The following is a 20,226-nucleotide window of genomic DNA, read 5'->3' as shown; positions in this document are numbered from 1 at the left end:
AGCTCCTAACCGCCTCACTGCAGTGTCGTGTACACACCTCCACCCACATCCCCTGCGACACGAACTTGGTTGGAGATGTGTACAATGCTGCTGAGCCAAAGAAGTGGCTGTCCCGCTCCTGCCTCCGGATGGTCAGTGCCTGCAGACACAAACTCCCGCGGCTATTTGAGGTTTGAAAAAAAATCCGCATGCTTAAAGCTAATGGGGATTTGTGACATCAAATAGATGACAGAGATTAGAATTTTAGAGCGTGTGGGGAAATGGAAATATAGCCACTAAGAATGTGCCGGGGGAGCACCGCAGCAGCGGGTACCACAGAGCCACAGCCCAGGAGAAGGGTCGGAGGGAGAGCAGATGAATATCATCGCCAAACTCACACACACATCAGCAAAAGCCACCAAAAGCAACATGTCATTTGCTGCCAGTAAAGCAGGAAGACAGGTGAACGTAAAAGCAGTGAAGCAGCTGGGACACATAGTCCTCTCTAAAGGACCCAAAGCAGCGAGATGTGTTGACGGCATGAAACATTTCTGTTTAAGGATAGAGAATGCAAAAGAATTGCTTCATAAATTATTCTCTGTTGTGGAGGAAGAGTGAATAGACTTGAAGGACAGGTGATGTCTCTGAAATATGCAAATAGAGCTGAGCTGGTCCAAGCAATTACCTTTCCACTGCCTGGAACTTCAGACTGAAAGGAATGACTCACAAGAAAGAACAAGAAACAAAAGATGCGCTAAAAGGTAGAAATGACGAAGGAAGACTGCATCAAGAGAAGAATGGAGACAAGCATGGAAAAGTATAGTCCTGACCTCCTACTAACAGCTGTTCTTGGGAAAAGGAACAAAATGACCTACGACACAAAACACAATAAGACCATGCCAACAGAGGAGGACCTAACTGCCAAGCATCTAGAAAGGCAACTGTGATCATTGGTTCTAGACTTCTGGGTTTAAGATAAATACAGCAAGGAGACTCCTGTAGCTTCATGAATGTAAAGACAATGGATCTTGCCTCAATATCATTTAGGTTATCTGCTATTTTAAAGATTTCCAAGCCAGAAAAAAAAAATTGCTGAAAATAAATGCTGTATGATCATTTCCTTCCAGGTTTTAGGCAAAACTCTGAAATAAAAGATTAGGCATGACTATCAGACAGCCTGCTAGCAGCAAGGGTGAGGAAGAAAGTAAAACACATTGGAAATAGCCATGGAGATGAGCCAACAGATGTGCCTCTACTGCCAAAAGTGGCAGACCGCTTCACAGAGCAGAGAGCAGCTGTGCCACTGCCTCTCCTCATTCAGTTGTCTCCTAATATGCTGCAGGTTAGATTTCGGCTGCTACTGGTGCTCTCATTGCTTCCGAACGCAAATTCAGGGTGTTCCTACTGCATCAAAATGCTTTTACTTTGGGGTTTTTTTTTTCCATCCAAAACAAGCAGAGATTACTAAATTATAGCAGTTACAGCCTGATGCTGAAAATGTACTAATACAGAAACTGCAAGGTCAATATGAAAGAATGAATCAATGAAGAACCAAGAAAAAGAAATTAAGAAGTAGATCTATTTGGACTGCATACGAAAGACTGCATTTAGTTCCACTCGATTTATTAAGAAAAATACCGACAGCCTGAAAGCTGCAGAACAGCAGCAAATCTGCTGGGAAAAAAATGAACCCATCAAAGAGATAAGGTGTTTCTAACTTTTAAATTTTGCATATTAGTACTAAAGGATAAAGATATTAAAACCCCTTTGCAAATATGCGAAACGGGAGACTGAGGAGTATTTAAGATAACACACAAGAACAACTTTAAGGGGTGAGATGAACCGTTGAAGAAAACATATCTAGGTAATATTGAGAAAGCAAAATTAATGAAGCTGTACAATGAGAAATTCAACACCCTTGTACTATAATTCCTATTTAGGATTCATAATGATCTGAAAGCCGAACTTTTCCAATTTGTATGAAGCACTTCATACTGCTTTTAACCAAATACTAGGAGTATTTCATTCATGATCTACTGAAAGCAAGAGAAATCCAAAGGAACTCAGCAGATGAGCATGTAAAGTAGACACAATGACAGTGATGAAGCACTTTGTAATGTACCCACAGATCTTTTCTATAAATCCAATTTGAAATTTGAAGACTAAAATAGCTATTTTATCTCCATCCCTTGACACATGCATCTCCATCATTTTAAAGAACAGAGCTCCCTCTCGTGGCTCCAGAAGGTGGATTTGGTAGGGGGAAAAACCCAAGGAGTAGAGAACAGCACGAGACAGAGCAGAGCAGGAGGACTCTTGATAGCATTTTGGTTGTATGAAAGGTGAATTAAAAGGAAGGACAGGTGACTTCTTTTAAAGAAAGCAATGTCACCTGGTCTTTAATGCTAACCTTTAAATTACATTCTCTGCTAACGTAGCTCCTGCTGCTTGGCCTTTCTGCACCTGAGCATATCCCTTCATTGTAAAGAGCTCAGCTCTCTTCACAAGTTTTAGCTCAGTCATAGGCAAGGCACAGGAAAAGGAAAGAGTCATGACAAGAAATGCGTCACCTGAGCAGCAGGGTGCAGGGACAGTAAGCCACATAACACCCTACTGATTTTCCTCAGCATTGTAGCTCCATGCGCTGAGACCACACAGAGGGGAAAAAAAAAATCATTTGGCTTCAAAAAGCTAAGAAATATATGCAGAGTTACATGAATGAAAGAAGGATGTCTATTGAAACACTGCAACAAAAGCATCTGAAGAAAGAAAAATCACATTTCTTTAAACCACTCTGGCAGCTTCAGCATTGGTCTCCTCCTGCAAGCCCACACTTCTTGCATCAACTATTCAAAAGGGGGGGATGGAGCAATGCATGAATGAGCAAACACGCTGGCGCAACAGCATTACCCAGCAGGGTCTAGTTTCTGCTGAGTCCTGGGGACAGGCTTATGCAAGGACAGAACTGGAAGAAACACGCTCATACACGTTCACTCCTCACCTTAGGGGAGGAGCAGTGCCGCAAACTATTCTTTGCTTACTGTATGTATGGCTTCTTTAATTTATTTAAAAAAAATAATTATTCCACTTTCCTAGCTGACAGCTTTGTAACCTGAAGGTTACACCTGGGACAATAAGTATTTCTCTGAGGCAAGAAAACAAAGGGAGTACCCAAAGCCAAGCTTGTCACCATGCATGGGAAGTCTTTTTATGAACAGAAGCTCTAGCCAGAAGAATTCAGGAAACTCTTGGGTGCTTCTGTTTGTTTGTTGTTTGGGTTTGTTTTTTTTTTTTTTAATTGTTTAACACATATTCATACAGAATCATAAAATGGTTAGAGTTGGAAGGGACCTTAAAGAACATCCCCCTGCCGTAGGCAGGGACAACTCCCACCAGACCAGGCTGCTCAAAGCCCCATCCAGCCTGGTCTTGAACATTTCCATGGAAGGGACAACCACAACTTCCCTGGGCAACCTGTTCCAGTGCCCCACCACCCTCACAGGAAAGAATTTCTTCCTAATATCTAATCTAAATCTCCCCTCTTTCAGTTTAAAACCGCTACCCCTCGTCCTATCGCTACACTCCCTGATAAAGAGTCCCTCCCCAGCTTTCCTGTAGGCCCCCTTTAGCTGCCAGAAGGGGCTACAAGCTCTCACTTTACACCGCTAGATGCTTTCTTCATTCAGGATCATACATGGATTCTTTTTAAATTATTTTATTTCTGTATGAGAATTCTAGATTGGGCAAGAATTTACAAAGCATGCAGCTAGCTTTTGCTAACTGCACTTCACAGCATATTGCTAAGTGTGCTGCACAGCTTATAAAGCTATTTTCCCTGAGGGTATTAAAAAGGGGTTCCTCTAAATGACAATATTTGTCTGCTGTAAAAACAGGATCAACGCCATGAAACACGAACTAGTGAAGAAAAAACAATTACTCTCAAGCCTCCAGAACAGCACCAGAAGACAACTAAGAATCAAATTCTTGATTCATAGGCTTGTGCTCACGCAAAATTTTGCTTCCAAAACACAGGATCAAAAATGAATCAGTTTCTTGCTATGAAAAGAAATTACCATGCCTTCAGCATTTTGCTATTAGTAAAATATCTGCAATCAAAGGCAGTACTTTTTCTAAAGAGCAATCCTCTTTAAAAAATGTATAAAAATCAGTCTATAAACAGGGAGGTATCCTTAAATATTCAATCAAGTAATAAACCTGATAGATGAAAGACAGATTAATTAAGATGACAGTACAGTCCCCCTATAAGACACACATACGGGATTTACAAATACACTTGTTATGTTGGAGTACCTAATCATAATCAGATTTGGTAATTTGCTGCATCAAAACAAAAAGGAAACATTTTTAGAATTGATCATTCAGTTCATGTCACTTTCATGGAGATTACTTTGTATTGATCAACATTTAAATAGTAGTTGAAAAGAGAAAGAAGAGAAAAGGATAAAAAGTATCTTTACATGCTAAATACAGCATGAACCAATAAAGGCAAAATAAATTAGATCACTATGGCCAAATGAACCCTGTGCATGCGCTCCCTGTAATGAAGATAATTACGAATGAAAGAGATGGTTCTTCATGTTTCAGTCATAACAAAAAGAGAGTTTTTAAAATGAATTTAGACTTTAATCTGCTCAAAATGAAGTTTGCCATGCAGCAATTAACATCTGTGTGAAGCTGAACCATTTTTACCTTTACAAAGACACAAATGCTGGTTTGTTTTCTGAACAATATTTTCGTGTTTTTCCTACCTGTGGATTCCAACTGGGGTCCAGTTTTTTCACTGTAGCAATATACTCCTGCATAGCTTGATGAGGGCTGATGTCTCCCAGGGCCTTCCAAGCCTCCCTAGGAGAGAAAGCAAAACATCAGTGAGCCCCTCGGAGACAGCACAATGTGTTTTTATAGTGTCATCAGTGGAACACAGCGAACAGATTCATCTAAACATATTCAGGGGGTGTAAAGCCATCTTTCATTCAGTTTGAAATGGTCGACTTTTCTCTGAAGCCATGAATGGCCACAGTCAGTGCAGCACTCTGCCATGAAAGGATCTTTCAGAGGATCGTGATCCAGGCTGGAACATCACTTTGCGTTCACAAGGTAAAGCCGTTTGTAAAGCTATAGCTATATTTTCACAAAATTTCTGTTGCATGCAGGCTAATCCTGGATAAATAGGGTAAATATAGGAGTCTCGTATTTCATGTCTGCATCAGGCATAGCAGCAAACATTTCCCTATTAAACAAAGGATTTTAAAGCTAGTTCAGTGGCAGACTCTCAGACCTAACATCCTCTAGGTCCAGAATCTGTCAACAGATAAGATGCAGCAAAAAGCAGAGCCAGAAATTGCTAGGTATTACAAGGATTTTCTCTTACCATTTCTGCTTTCCCTCAAAATCAAAGAAGCTCGGCTTGGGAGTGTTACAGGTTCCAAATTTCACCTAAAGAAAAGAAATTTCCTTCTGTTAGAACAAAGCAAAGGGAAGGGGGCTTGCATAAGGAAATACTGGGTTCTGATGGTTTCAGGGCAATTTTGTTCTTGTGCCAGGTTTTTGAGGGAAAGAACTGACACAACTCAACCCCCTTTCACCCTCATTTTAGTGCTCTCGCAGTTATTAGCGCCTCTGCATCCCTGTGTTTTCTTTGCGTGATGCAAGTGAAGCAATTTTGTTATGCAGCTCATTTCTTTTGCATGCATTACCTAACAGGGACAACCAGCAAGTGATTTCTCACTTAATGTTATGTTTATTACCCAGCCAAATGCCTCATCCTCCACTAGTATCAAGAAAAATTCTGTTGATTAGGGTTTCTACAGAGATGATTATTCATTAAGGCTGAAATTCACCTGCTTCCGCACAAAGCTCAAGTAAACAGACTTTGCTTAATTATTTTCAAGGTCCTCTGGAAGGCAAGGGGACACACTCAGAGCAAAGGAACGCCAAGCAGCTTCTGAATTTGCTCCAAGGCATCGGGCTGCATAAGAAGCACCGGGTGAGAGACAAGTCAAGGCCTGAGCAGAAACACCGGAGGTGAACCAGTCTGTCAGAAGCAAGCCAGAAATTAAACTGCGTGGGGAAAAATAAGAAACAACAACAAGGAAGCCAGGGAATGAGCCACAACTTGTGGAGAGATATATGGAAAAAAAATAAAAATTCTTACAGCCAGTGTAAAATGGACTCGGTGCCAGTGGGATTCAGGCAGTTTTCCATAGGCTGGTGTACTGATGGGACAAGGTCCTTCCTCTCATAGCAGGGAAGTCTAGTAGCTGATCTCCTTTGTAAGCTAGCCCACAAAGGGGAACCCAGAGGATTGGCAGAGGCTACGCCTGCCCAAGACTCCAAAGGCACAACCACATTCCTGTGATGAGGCCAGCGCTGACAGTTGCCTCAAGAACAGAGCAATTAGCAGGTTGAGATTTGGGTAACACATATTTTGTTGAAGTCAGCTCAGGAGAATGTATAAGCAAACGTGCCTCCATCCCTGCCTGGAAGATCGAGGGCATACGGGTCAAGACCCACCAGATCTGGCAGTTACCAGTGCCCCTTTCTCATAGAAAATAAAGCCCTTTGCACACAGGTGTCACTGGTAAAATTAATGTAACTGAAATGAAAATGTCATTGTGATAGGGAACAAATTTCAACAAACCATTGGTTTCTGTTTGGGTTTTTTTTGGTGTTTTGTTTTTTTTTTTTAAAAAAAAAAAAAAAAAGAGTGCTATATATCCCACAGGGATGATAGAAAGACTGTAGGAGCCAGAGGAGAACCACAGCTCCAAATGCAACAGGCCCTGGAAAGCAGTTTATGACACCAAGTCCCCATTAACACACAGCACAGCCCAGTACCAAGGAAGCCCAGCACAGATGGGGTGTTTAAACAGACCCCAGGGAGGGAACACAGGTACGTTCTGGAGGTGGGCAAAGGCTGCTGGTTGAACGTTTTGTTAGCCAAGCAAAAAACTAAGCTGCATTCATCAAATGTTTTTATGAAATATGCTCAAGTGTTCAGGCAGGTGAAGTGCTTAAATCAACTAACAATTCTTCACCTTAACAGGGTGGGGATTTTATGCTGAGGACGGAATCATTAATCAGGCTTTAAAGAGAGCATGCCCACGCTGAGAGATATTTATTAGTTACACTATGTTTTCATTTAAAGTGTTAGAGGATATGAGTGACTGTAACTGAAATTAATTTTCTGTACATCTGACTGTCTCCCTGTGAGCAATTCATTCAAATTAGAACATCTTAGCTGGCCTTTAAAACAACATATTGCATTTCATGGAGAAATAAGAGAATGGGCTAGCAACAGTTAAGTCCTATAAATCAGTCACAATTCATGTACTGTAAGTGTTTCCTCCTGTGCTCAGACGTAGGCTGGACCACTTGTTTCAAAAACGAAAACATGGAAATAAAATGCAAATTCATTATCCGTATGGAAAACGCCCGCTTGGCAATTCTTTAGTTCAACATCTAACCTGCAAAAATTGGCCAAGTTGGATAAAAAAAAAAAGAATAATCTGTTTTAATATTAATTTTCCACTACCATCATCAAAACATGGCAGCAGTTTCCTCTCTTTAGATTTGGCATTCAAAGTCTGTTCCAGTGTCGGAAAAGACTGTTAGTAACATCGACAGTAATACAAATCAAGGAACAGTAGTTAAATTTCATCCATCAAGAGGGGAAGAAGTGCACTTGTGCCCTGCTTGCTATTTTAAGCTGTATTAAAAAGGCTTGCAAGGGGTTTGCTGGAAAGAAGAAAATAAAGATTTTGGCTTCCCTCTTTTTGCTGCAAGACTCCATAATGCATCAGAAACCAACCAGAAATCTAACATTAGAGGGGACCTGAGGCTGAGGAAGGGGAGTTTTAGCTAAATATGCCAGTGCAAATTCATGACAAATACTGGGGGGGAAGTGGAATTTTGTGAAGGATTCTGCCCTCCTGCTACTTCCCTGGTGGGCCTCAAAAGCTGTTTTTCTCCACAACCAGCAGACAGAAAAGAGCCCATATTAGTATTTCAAGTCAGAGTTTCTCATTCTGTGTCCACAAAATAATTACTGGTGGTCTCCAGGGGGCTGACTGGTCACTTGAGGCTTAGATCTCCTCATTTACAGTTCATCCGCTGCATTAAAAAAAGACCAGAGCCAGAACGCATTAAATACTTTGCTAGTATTGCTTCTGCATGCAGAGTTGCCTGCAGACATAATACTCATGAATCGTACCAGGATGACCCAGGCAGCTCCAAGTGGGAAGTGTCTGCAGACATCTCCATTTGTGGCCAAAATGGAAATTTAGAGACCTTGGACGAAGCCTTCACCTGAGAGCTGAAGGTCACAACATTCTGAAGAGTGCTTGGATAGACAGATGCTCAGAGACTTGTTAGCACTGCGCACCCTCCCCACGTAACCTCAGCTGCTGGTCCAGACTGTGAGAAACCTTGAGATTTCCCCTTACTCATTACTCCAAAACTGAATCCCCCAGCTCCCCCTTCACCCCTGGTGGTGGTGATAAAATGGCTCTTTGCTAATTTTTCAACTAATACATTTATACAGCAGGGAGTTCCAGCCAAACATTCTTACCTGATTGTAAATCTTGTAAGGTGAACCATATTTCCAGCCTCCCTATGGAGCAGTAATAAGAACAGAACTCGTCTCCGTGGACAGCAGGACTAAGCTCTAACTGTACACAGGCCAAGTACGCTGAATTTCTTTGGCAAGACCGGAATTCCTGCCTGTTCCTCCAAAGCTCTGCTCCACTAACTTGCACCAAACCGTGGGAAAGCCCTGTACTCAACTGACTGAAAGCAGGGCGTAAAGAAGAACAAGCAAACATCACCTACAGAAGGCAAGGGGTCCTAGCCTTGATGACCAAGGGGCTGTATGTCCCAGAGACACAGAGAGAGTGACACTGGTAACACCGACTCAGTGCCATCGCACCGCTCCACACAACAGGAAGCTGCAGAAAGAAATACTCGCGTTCAGGGCAGGCTTGTGCCGTCACGTTCTACAATATTTGAAAGACATCATGCAGAAACAGGATTATGTTCTTGAGCCTACACTCAAAGACAACATAAGCCCCATTTTGCCACTGGCACTGGGTTTCCAGCTTGCCTGCACCTCTCAGCATTTACTTAGGCACTGACACATCTTCCTAGCAGGGCAGTTTTCTCAATCTGATCATTTCCAGCAAGTTCTGGATTCCCTCCTCTCTCTGAATGAGGAGCACCAAATTGGTCTCTATCGCTACACTTTCTGAAGCTCAGATTTTTGCATCCTCAACGTGACGGGCAAGCGCTATCTTCACTACAGACTCAAGGCACAGAGAAGTAATTTGCCCAAAGCCGCACAGAGAAGTCATTTGCCCGAGGCCACACAGAAAGCATGGGGAGAAACAGAAAATCAGTCCCAGTCCAGAGCCCTACCAACTAGTCCGTTCTTCCTCCTGTTCTGGGGCATAGTCGTAAACTCAGCAACATCTTCTGAAAACCTCACTGGAGATGACAACTAAGCAATTCCCTTATTTTCAAGTCTCTGACACATAAACAAAATCAGAGAGAAAAGTAATAAAATCCTGAAATGGCCTCCAATAAAAGGTAATAAAATTCCAGGAAAATGCCTATATACCCAAACAGTTTGAAATAAATAATATACAGTATTTTAACAGAGAGCTCAGCTGTTACTGTCACCTCTTTTATGATGGTGCTGTATCTTAAATCAAAGCCCTTAGTGACATAAAACACTAAACTGAGGAAAGACAAGGATGCCAAATCAAGGACAGTGGACAGATCTGAGTCAGCACCTTTTGTGCGCTAGCAATACTACTGTCCACCAGAGTAATATATTAGCAGCCCATTATGCATACTGATACAGCTGCTATAATTAAATAGAGAAAACTTGCATTAAGCGCCCTCGTTTTGATTTAAAGCACAAAACGCTGCAAAACTCAAAGTTAGCAGAGCACAATCCTGCAGTAGCTGTGCTAGCAAACTTCTATCTCCAGCACTACCCTCCCAGGGACTCTGTAACAGGGATGGCACCTTTCTGGAGAGCACTGGGCAGCCAAAGGCATGGAAACCCAGGAGCCAAGCACCGCCTGAAACCCAGGAGCACAAAGGCACTTGCTGTTGCATCCTGCTTGGCCAGGAACAAGAGGGACAGAGGAGAAGAGGACAGAAGTGCCCTATTCCCCTCAGCTGAAGGCAACTGGAAATCTGTGCTGATGCAGTGTTATTATATATATATATATGTATATATATATGATATAATTATCAGCTTTTTCTGACTTGTATCAAAACTGTTGCGAAATAGCTTCTGATTTAAGTAATTTTTAACATAAAAAATTTTTAACATAAAAGACCCTATTAGTCTTACAGAGCTAACACCAGGAAACCTTCTGGAGTCTATTGATGATCATGTGCTGATAGGCAAATAATGTCTTCCCATTTCCACCTCGGTCAGTTACAAAGCATTTGGCACAGAACAAAAAAATAAGAGGTTACATGCAACAAATCTCCTGAGAATACAGACAAAAAAATTACAGAAGAGAAAATACACCCTTTCTTTTCATCTCATCCTAGGCATGCTCTTGCTACTTTTGAGAGTTCTCCTAGTATTTTTTTCTACCCTCCTTTTTCTTGAAAAGGGAAAGGGAAACCTGGAGACCTGTTTAAGCGCCAGAAAAATCTGAAAACAAAAGCTCACGTGACCATTCTGCTTTTAATACAATTAATGGTCCACAAACCACAGCCTAGGAGCCATCAGCTTAAAGGATAATTAAATATTGCATTAAAAAATGAAAGCACTTATATAAGCAGCAGTAGTAGGATAAGGGTATTCCATATGGGAGGAAAATCATGGGGAAGATGTGCACACCCAACTTCAATTACTCATCCAAATGGGTGGGATTCAGTTTTCAAGTCGAGCCAGCATCTATTGTCACACACCTGAGTCATATTTGTACTTTTACTCTTCAATCTTTAAGGTGTTACTCTTTAAGGTGCAACAATATTTATTACAGTCCTTTGTATCTTAAATGGTGCTTTTGTTTGGTTTACGTAACTTCTCCTACCAGAGCCAGAAAAAGTCACATGGTGTATTTTCACAGGATGCATCCTATAGCTTGCTCGGTTCACAGGGAATGAATAGGAAAAGGAATCATGTTCAACATTAGAACTGGAACCAACAAATTTAGTTTCCCAGTCTACTCTAAAGCCCTCCGCAGACAGACCTGCATGGGCATATCCTTCATGTGGTTGCATCAAAACCCCAGAGATTCAATGCCCACACCTGGGTCATTACTGCAGATCCCCAGTGTCTCCAATGGGGAGGCAAGCACCAGTGCTAGCCGTGCACTACAAAGCATTCAATCACCTTCTCTAGCCCATCCCAGTCGCCTCGTCGCCCAGCACGCAAGGGGAACTTGGCAAACACAGGGGAGAGAACTGGATTTACCAGGGAAAGGCTGGTACTTTACTCCGAAAAGACTCAGTGGATGCTTGGACAGGCCACCAACCCATGGGTGACCTGCCACTGAGGCCAAATCCTCTGCGCTGACACCTGACTGTGATGCACCGTGCAGCCCGCTGAAGGCAAACCCACGTCTCCGCAGCAGAGGCGACCGGCGCGATGGCGTTCGGGCTCTCCACGCTGAGCCAGGGGGAAAGCGAGGAACTACCACCAGTGCGATGAACTTAGCACGACTCTGCTCCACCAGACTTCATCTCACCTTCACCACCGGCACCGAACTCAGTGCTGGACAGAAAGCTCCCGCCACTCTCTTTTCCCGCAGCCCGACACAACTTTTCCCACATGGCACGGACACGTTTTGGGTGCCAGCGGCCGCCCAGGCCCTTGGCCGGCGGCCCCGGGAGCCCCAGGCCCAGCCAACTCGGGTACCGGGCCGGCTCCCGCCCCTCTCCTTCACCCGGGCCCCGGGCCCCGCCCGCGGCCGCGGGGTGGCCGGGCTCAGCCTGTGGGTCGGGCCGGGCCGCCCCGGTCCCGCCTCACCTGCTTGTAGCGGGCGTACAGGTAGAGCAGCTGCTCCTTGCTGGCGGCGGGCAGCAGCGCCGGCAGCCGCTCGGCCGCCTGCTCGAAGAGGGCGGCCAGGTCGCGGCCGGGCGGCGCCGCCGTCCCCGTCTCCTCGGACCCCGAGCTCGCCTCGCCGCCGCTCCCGGCCCCCGCCGCCACCAGCGGGGGCGACGCCATGGCGGCCCGCCGCCCGCCCAGGTCCGCCGCCGCGCCGGTCCCCCGCACGCCTCGGTACGCGCGGACGGGCTGCCCGGCGGGAAACGCGCACCGTGCCCGAGGGTTCCGGAGCGGCCGCTGGCCCGAGCGCGACATGTCGGCGACATATTCCCTAAACTGGCTTTTATAACTCCCCGCCCGCGGCTCTGCTGACGGGGATTAAACAGAAACAGCGGACGAGGGGGCTTCCCGCACCCTCAAACTCTTTACAACCTTTGCCAAACGTACCTCCCCCTCCCCAGCACCCCGCGCCCCCAAACCCCCCCTGTGCCCTTGGCTGGCACCCCCTGTCCCCCGAGGTCCTGTCCCGGCGGCCGGTGCCACCGCTCCCGCGGCTGCCGGGCCGGGGGGACCCGTCGCCTCCCCGCTGCCGCTGGAGGGCACTCGCAGGCCGCCGGCGGCTCCGGGCCGGGCGGGAGCGGGGATGGGGCGCGGGGAAGAGCCCCCGGTGGCGGCCGGAGCTGGGGGGGGACGGCGGGCGCCGGACGGCAGTCAGCATCCTCCCGGGATGGGGGTGCCGGGTGGTGGCCCTGCCTGCCCTGCCCGTCGCCCCGGGGGGGTCCCAACGAGGCACCATCCCAAAGGCGGTTTATATTTAGCCCGGTATCGACTTCGGGCGGAAAGTTTCTCTCCCCCCCCGCCCCGCCCCCAGCTCCCTGGCACAGCTGTCGAGTCCATCTCCCTCCTCCACCCCCGGCCTCAGCAAATGGCAGCCCTGTGTCGCCCGGGGAAACCTTGGCCACCCCGGCAGCGCCCCGACCCGCTCGTCCCGGGGTCGTCCTCGTCATGGGGGGCTGCCCCACAGCCTGACCCCCCCCTCTCATGGGTGGGCACACCGAGGCGAAGCGGGACAAGCCTCAAGCTGAAGTTTTGCACCTTGGTTTTAGAGGTCGCCGTCTTGCTCCAGAGCGCTGGGTGTTGGATGCACCCTCATTTCCTCGGGTGCGAGGGTGAGGATGAAGGTGATCCCGCACGTGACGTGGTCCATCCGCACGGCTACTTGTGGTCTTCTGGCCATGTCCCAGACGCTACAGACTCATTCACGCAGCCTGTGAGCAATGCACGCACCCCTCTTTCCAGCCTGGGACTCGCAGGAGCTGTGGAAAAAAGACCTTCCATCAGAGCCAGAAATAAGCTGGCTTTTATTTTCTTACTCCCTTTACAGCCCCTTCCCTGCCTCTCTGGGCGTGAGAGCTTTTACTCAGGGGGAAAAAGCCCCAGTGCAGGCAGGGCAGTAAGTCGGAGCATCGCTGGAGCCCCTGGACATGGCCCTGCAGGGCCACCACCACTCTCCTACTGGGCTACCAAGTTGTGCCAATGTCCCTGTCCCTGGGCTGTACATCCAAGAAAGGGGTCAGGGTCCAACCTGTGGGATCGTAGCCACGCTGGATCACCCCTGCAGGGGGTGGGAGGGGACCCCTGCATCCCAGCCAGTGTGATAGGGGTGGTGGGGCCTTCGTCTCTGCTCAGTCCTGGGGCAGAGATGGGCTCAGCTGTGCCAGAGCCGGGAGCGTGCTTGAAAGCACCCACTCTGCCTGGGGCTGCCTGCCGAGGAGACGAAGGGTGTCCTGTGAGTGGGTCTGCAGCCCCCCACAGCCTCCTTGCCTGTGCAGGGAGGGGCAAAGCCCCATCTTGAACCAGGACCTGGAGGAAAGAGGACATCAGCTTGGCTACGCCGCTTGCAAATAAAAAAATTATAACCCCTCTTCAGTGTGTGATTAACACCCGGGTTCATAAACAGACCGCAATATTTACAGCGAACTCGCCCTCCCTGCTGCTCTCCACTGGGAGCCGATCGGCTCCATCCAGCTGACTGCATCGCCCCGGCCAGCCCCGCTCGCCGTGGGGAAACATCGCCTGGTCCAAGCCTGCTGGCGTTCAGCAAGGGACAGGCAGAGGGGCAGGCTGGAGGAACAAAACTGCCCCTGAACAGCTTGGAAAATGTACTCGCAGCAAATTAATCGAAGCGCTCAGCCTCCGCATGCTCTCCGGCTCGTCTCCATGGTGAGAGAGGCCTCACTACCTTGCTGAGTTTCTTTGCTAGAGCACTTACAGTTCCTACTAGATCTCTCTTACTTTTTCCTTGCCTTTTTTTTTAAAGAGCGATTGCACTGAGGGCCTGATCCTTCCTTCCACCCCCTCGCTTTGGCAGGCGTGGGAGCAGGTTTGATGCAAGGCACCCGTGGAGGGTTTTGGAGCCTGGCATGGAAAACACTGAGGAGGGGGATGTTGGGCTCAGAAACGGCGCGCCTGCTCTGCGGGATGACGTTTATCTGGTTGCTGGTCCTTGGCAGCCTGGGAGAGGGCAGGAACGGTGCCTGGGGGATGCCGGTGCTGATGCCCTTGTGCCGGATGCACCAGCCACCCATGTGAACATGAAGCAGTGCAGGGCTGGGAGAGCCCTTCATCCCAGTATGAACTGGGACAAATTCAGCCCATTCTTCCAGCTCCTGGCTGCAGACCACACAAAACCAGAAGCGTTACAGGCACTAAGCAGTAAAAAGAATCGTGCAGGGCCCTTGCGTGAGCCGTGTGTGTGGTTCAGCCCCACGTCCAGCGCTGGGATCACAGAAGCACAATAAGAGGCTGTGGCCAGCAGTGCCGAGCAGGGAAAAAATATCCCCGTATAATTATCATATCCATCCTCTGGTCAGCCCGGAGACCTGTCATTGTCCCTCTGCAGAGGGCAGAGGCCACTGCACACACCAAACCCTGAGCAGCCTGGACACAACATCTGAAGGGATCCCTGTGAGCTAAGCTATGATTACTTTTTTTTTCCCCCCACAACAAAAGAAGAAAGAGGCAATTAGGAGCTGGTTTGTTTGCGGCCATGCATTTTACTGGAGAGACACCTGTCTGTGGAGAAGGAGCAGGCTGCGGGCTGGGGACGCCCGTGCCCTCCTGAGGACAAGGTGCATGGAGAGCCGAGGGAGCCCGAGCACATTCTTCTCCCATGGCACAGCCCCCAGCGTGCCTCAACCCTCACAAGCCAACACATCACCTCTGCTGTGGGCAGAGCTGCGCTTCTGGTTAATAAATGTCCCCTCCTGTCTCCCGAGCTCCTCTGGGCTACGCATTGTGTTGGTCCTCATCCCACTGCTCTCAGATCCTTTGTCTCCCTCATCGCTTCTTCTTGGGAGATTTGCCCCCTGCACCCACGCCTCGGCGGGGAGAAGCTTCGTCCCCATTGTGGCTCCCACCTTCCCCGTGTGTGGGAGCACAGGAGAGACCGAGGGGGGACCCGCTCCTGACCGAGCCTTTTGCCTTTGCCCAATATCCCCATGGGGCACTGCCAAGCCCCCCCCCAAAGCCGGGGCCCTCCAGACTGGGACAGGCTTTGCCCACTGACGAAGCCTGGAGCTGCGCGGGTGGCAGCTGCCTGCCAAAGCCCTGCGCGAGCCCTGCACGATTTTCTTTACTGCTTGGTGCCTGTAACATTTCTGGGTTTGCGTGCTCTGCAGCCAGGGGCTGGGAGAATAGGCTGAATTTGGCCCAGCTCATACTTGGTGGGACATGAGGCTAATGGCCAAGAGCTTTTCTGCTGGCCCTCATGGTGCAAAACCAAGCCATGCCGTGAGTTTCTGGCAGGTGGCACGCCAGTGCGATGCTCTGGGCTCTGGGCTTCATCCTGCCTTCTCTCCTGTGGTGCTACCACCTCTTGTATCTATTCCGGGTCCTGCACCGAGAAGGTCCTTTCACTGCCCTGGTGGCCCCCCAGACCCCACATCCCCATGCAGAAAGCGGACCCCTGAGCACAACTGCCTCCCTGCATTGAGCAGAGCTGTCATCCTTCCCTGCCCGGACCTGCAGGAGAACAGCCTGCATGGGGCTTGGGCTGGAGAAGCGCCTGGCTCACCAGGCTTGCACGGGGTGGCACGTGCTTGCCTTGAGCTATGATTTCCATCTGGAATACGGATTTTTTTCCATGTCTCGCCGCACACAGTAAGTGTCACAGCACCCAGCTTCCCTTCGCCCCTGCAGTGGGAGAGGGAGGAGGGGAGACGACCACCCACCGCCACCCCCTCTGCTCCACATGCTCACCGCTTTAGCAGAGAGAGGGAAAAACCTGCTCATTTTTCACCTCGTGCATGTGTCCTCTGTTGGCAAGACAGAGCAAATGCACACCCTGCTCAACATTTTTGGGAGCTGATAGGTGCCGTAGCAGGCAGGAGCCCTTTGCGTGGCTGCGAGAGCCGCGCCCCCCCTGTCCCCGACAAGCGAGGTGATTTCCATGAAATGGAAATGGAATCACAGGCAACGGGAAACCAAAATTCAATACTGGCCGGGGAAGAAGCTAAACAAAGGGCTGAGGTCTCTGCCCCGGCATAAGCAATTCTCCCTCCTGTGCATCGCCTCTGTGGAGTTCAGCTCTGTGGTACATTTTACCTGCATTCATTATAGTACCAGGGCCATTTGTTTGTTTACAATAAAGGGGATCTGTGAGAAAAGCGGGTAATTAGCACATCCATCATATAGGTTTTTTAGATATCAATAAAACATCGATTGCCTCCTTCCATAAATTCCTGCGCCGTGGTGAATACAAATCAGTAGCCCTGATGGAAAAGGAATGCATAATCCCCCTCGAAGGTACATAAATCTCCCCTCTCCCCGGCATATCATTAAACCTCTTAAACCTTGATGGAAAAACTCCTCTGCCAGGTGTCAAGCGCCGCTCCCCAAGCATGCCTGAAGCCCTGCCGGGCAGCAAGGGCAGCGGGCTGGGCTGATATCAGCAATAATGTGGTTGCAAAACCAAGGCTGGCCAGCGGTTCAAAGGTTGGAGCCGGAGCTGTGCAAACAGTGGATCTTTCCATGGAGGGAGGTGTCTTACCACTAAGTCTTTCCAGTTTGGGGCAACCGGATGAAATTTTGTACTGTTATTTCCTTTCCTAAATTCAAGTGAAAACTGTAAGGAGAAATTTCAGCTTGGTTTGACCTAGAGTGTTTTGCTTGGTGTGAAACAAACACAAAAAGCTTCATTTTTGTTTCGCTTTACTCAGCCTCCTGCTCCGTCCATCCCCTTTCCCACCTCTTTTCACGCACGAGAAAAAAACGGAGCAGAGCCCTTAGTTTTGAAAAAAAATTCTAGGTGTTATTGATCAAAACCAGCAAAATAAAAAGTCACATCTTACATGTTTGTTTGGTTGGGTTTTTTTTTCACCTAAGATAATTGTGACATTTAGCTCACTTTTGGACGTTTCAGTTCCCCTGAAACTGTGTAGAGAAGAGGCAGGAAAGCCCGGCTGAGGTTCGGCTGCTGCAGGGCTGCTGCCTCCACGCTCCCCTGCCTCTTACCAGCTCCCCCTCGTCTCACGTCGCTGCGTGGCACCAGACAGCGAGTAACAGCTCTGTTTGTCACTGCCCTGTCACTGCAAGGCCACCGATGTCCCTCATTTTACTCTCCATCTATCTCCCCCAGGCAAGGTCCTGTGCACCCCTCTGGTACCCGGAACCCAAATCCCCTGGCAGCTCCCCGGCTGCCATGACTGGTGGTACCCCAGTGCCTACCTGCCTGGGACGCACCGAACGTCTCCCAGACAGGAGATCTAGACTGTGGTGTTGGCAAGAAGTGCCCGGCAGTGACCCGCCTGCGATGCTGCCCTCACCTGCAGCCCACCTTGGGCTTACCTGGGGCCACCAGCAGCATTTCTTCCCGGCGAGCGCTCGGTCCTGCTGTCTGTCCCTGCGCAGCCCTGGGGCAATCCCCCCGTCCTGCCCACGGAGGCGAACACAAGCTGGTGTCGTCCCCACGGAGGTGAGCACCAGCTGACGTGTTCCATGAGCTCTCCTTACTGGCGAGCATCCTGCATCCCTCCCCAAACCCTCCTCACTGGGGGTTACTCCCCATCCTACATCCCTCCCCCAAACCCCTCCCTGAGCACTGTCTGTGGGTGACAACGTCCACCAGAGAGGGGACACGGCTCCAGAAAAGCCTTTCCCAACCCCTTCCCTGCTCTGGCCCTGGCTCGTTTCTCCCCCAGCGAGGAGCGATCGAAGGGAGTGCCTGTAATTGCAGCTGTCAGCAGTAACAATCACGGAGCTGCCGTTATAAATGGCTCCGGCCTGACTTTTACTTACAGATTTCCCTCACGTGATGCTACAATTCGTGCAAGGAAAAACCTGCACCGCAGAAAAGCAATTGCACCTTCCAGCTCTGGGGAAGGAGATTTATGGCTTGTTTTGGCTGTAAAATACGGCGGGGAGGGCTCGAGTTGCAGGTCAGCATGTCCTGAGCAGGCAGGCTGGGGTGGTTTGGAGGAAGGGGACACCCTGCGTCCCCTCCACATCACCCTGCTGGGGATGAGCCCGGGTACCAGAGCCCCTGCGCGTTTGGTGATCCCTGTGTGCAAGGGAAGGGTTTTAGCCTAATTCCCGCCGGATGTATGATAAAATCACGACGACGTCTGGAGCTGGAGAGGAACTGCAGGAGACGGGGGTCCCAGGCTGTTGAGGCGACCCTTGCCAAATCTGCTGGCATCAATCAGAGGCACTGAGAGATGCTGGGTGGTTTCTGCATACGTGCGGTTTGCAGCACCGGGACTAATTTCTACGGCAAGGACAAAGCCGTGGCTGCTGGTGGAGACCAGAGCCGTTGTTTTCCGAGCAGCTGGCTGGGAACAGATGTGGAGTCCTCATCACGAGCTCAGCCCAGCTGCTTCCCAGCCCACAGCTGGGCTGGCAACCCAGCTGATGTGCCACCTCTCACTCTCTGCCCCGGTGGCACAAGGACTTTTGGGATGTGTCCCCACTTGTTTTAAATGGGTTTCCAATTTGGTATCTGTCCCGAGGTTGCAGGACCCGGAGCTGTGTGTTATGGCACCTATGGACAGTTCCCACTCAGCCCTGATGCATAAGGGAATGACCTTCTGGAGCCCCTCTGCTGTGAGGACAGGCTGAGAGAGTTGGGGGCGTTCAGCCTGGAGAAGAGAAGGCTCTGAGGAGACCTTAGAGCCCCTTCCAGTACCTGAAGGGGGCTACAGGAAGGATGGGGAGGGACTCTGGATCAGGGAGTGTAATGATAGGAGGAGGGGTAATGGTTTTAAACTGAAGGAGGGGAGATTTAGATTGGATATCAGGAAGAAATTCTTTCCTGTGAGGGTGGTGAGGCACTGGAACAGGTTGCCCAGAGAAGCTGTGGCTGCCCCATCCCTGGAGGTGTTCAAGGCCAGGCTGGATGGGGCTTTGAGCAGCCTGGTCTGGTGGGAGGTGTCCCTGCCCAGGGCAGGGGGTGGAACTGGGTGGTCTTTAAGGTCCCTTCCAACCCGAACCATTCTGCGATTCTGTGATTCTGTGTGACCTGGAGACCCACAATTCCTTCCAGGCTGAAGAACCTCCATGTGGAGAAACAGCTTAGCCACAGCGCTGTCCCAGGAGATCACCAAATGGACTCACTGTGGACAAGGTCTGTCCCTGCAGTGCACTGGGGGCATCATCAGGAGTCATCCACCCTAAGGATGGGAACGAAGCAGGGCTCGGCAGTGATGTTGGATCCCAAGCAGCAGGGTCAAGCCAGGTTTGGCAAGGGTGGCTGCTGTTTTCCTAACACGGCCCTTGCAAATAGGAAGCCTGTGGCCTTTTTTGTACTTTGATAAGGTTCAGAGGTTGTGAAAGAAAAACCACAAAGCTATGACAGGATTTCCAAAAATTCCCAGAAAGTCCAGCCAGCTTTGGAGATTTCTGCCATAGCTATTACCACACACCTCAACCACGGCTGCACTTTGCTTTTTGTTGCCGTTATAGACATGCCGGTTAAGGTTTAGTGCAGAGAATCGCAGTGACACGTCCTCTGGCATGCGGTTACACCAAACACTTGGTGTCACACAGGGGTACGGTCTACTCTCCTTTCCCAGCGGGGACCACTCCCCAAATATCAAGCATCTTCGTACCGGCACCAAGGCACAACCCTGGCATTCGTCCATCCTCAGCCCATCGACCACGGGGGTGGCACAGAAAAGGGTGGTTTCCCCAGCGCTACCCCACACCCCTGGATCCAG

The 20,226-nt window shown here is 49.3% G+C and overlaps 1 protein-coding gene across 18 annotated transcripts in view; it reads right to left on the bottom strand.

Moving 5' to 3' along the window:
- Window positions 1–12,451, bottom strand: part of ACBD6 (acyl-CoA binding domain containing 6) — a 90,869-nt gene extending 78,418 nt beyond the window's left edge. For 2 of the 18 annotated variants that reach the window (XM_063344242.1, XM_063344245.1), the window contains exons 1-3: window positions 11,996–12,450; window positions 5,372–5,436; window positions 4,749–4,845 (exon numbers count right to left, since the gene is read on the bottom strand). In XM_063344242.1, coding sequence (XP_063200312.1) covers window positions 4,749–4,845; window positions 5,372–5,436; window positions 11,996–12,328 — 495 coding nt within the window. In that variant the 5' untranslated portion in view covers window positions 12,329–12,450. Of the gene's footprint in view, window positions 1–4,748; window positions 4,846–5,371; window positions 5,437–11,995 lie in introns of all 18 variants that reach the window. The other 16 variants (XM_063344248.1, XM_063344249.1, XM_063344251.1 and 13 more) reach the window with 12 other exon arrangements.
- Between the last annotated feature and the right edge of the window lie 7,775 nt (window positions 12,452–20,226).

The sequence above is a fragment of the Chroicocephalus ridibundus genome, chromosome 8 (assembly GCF_963924245.1).
Source record: "Chroicocephalus ridibundus chromosome 8, bChrRid1.1, whole genome shotgun sequence".
NCBI lineage: Eukaryota > Metazoa > Chordata > Aves > Charadriiformes > Laridae > Chroicocephalus > Chroicocephalus ridibundus.
The sequence above is the reverse complement of the archived record's forward strand: the minus strand, read 5'-3'. Positions and strand labels throughout refer to the sequence as shown.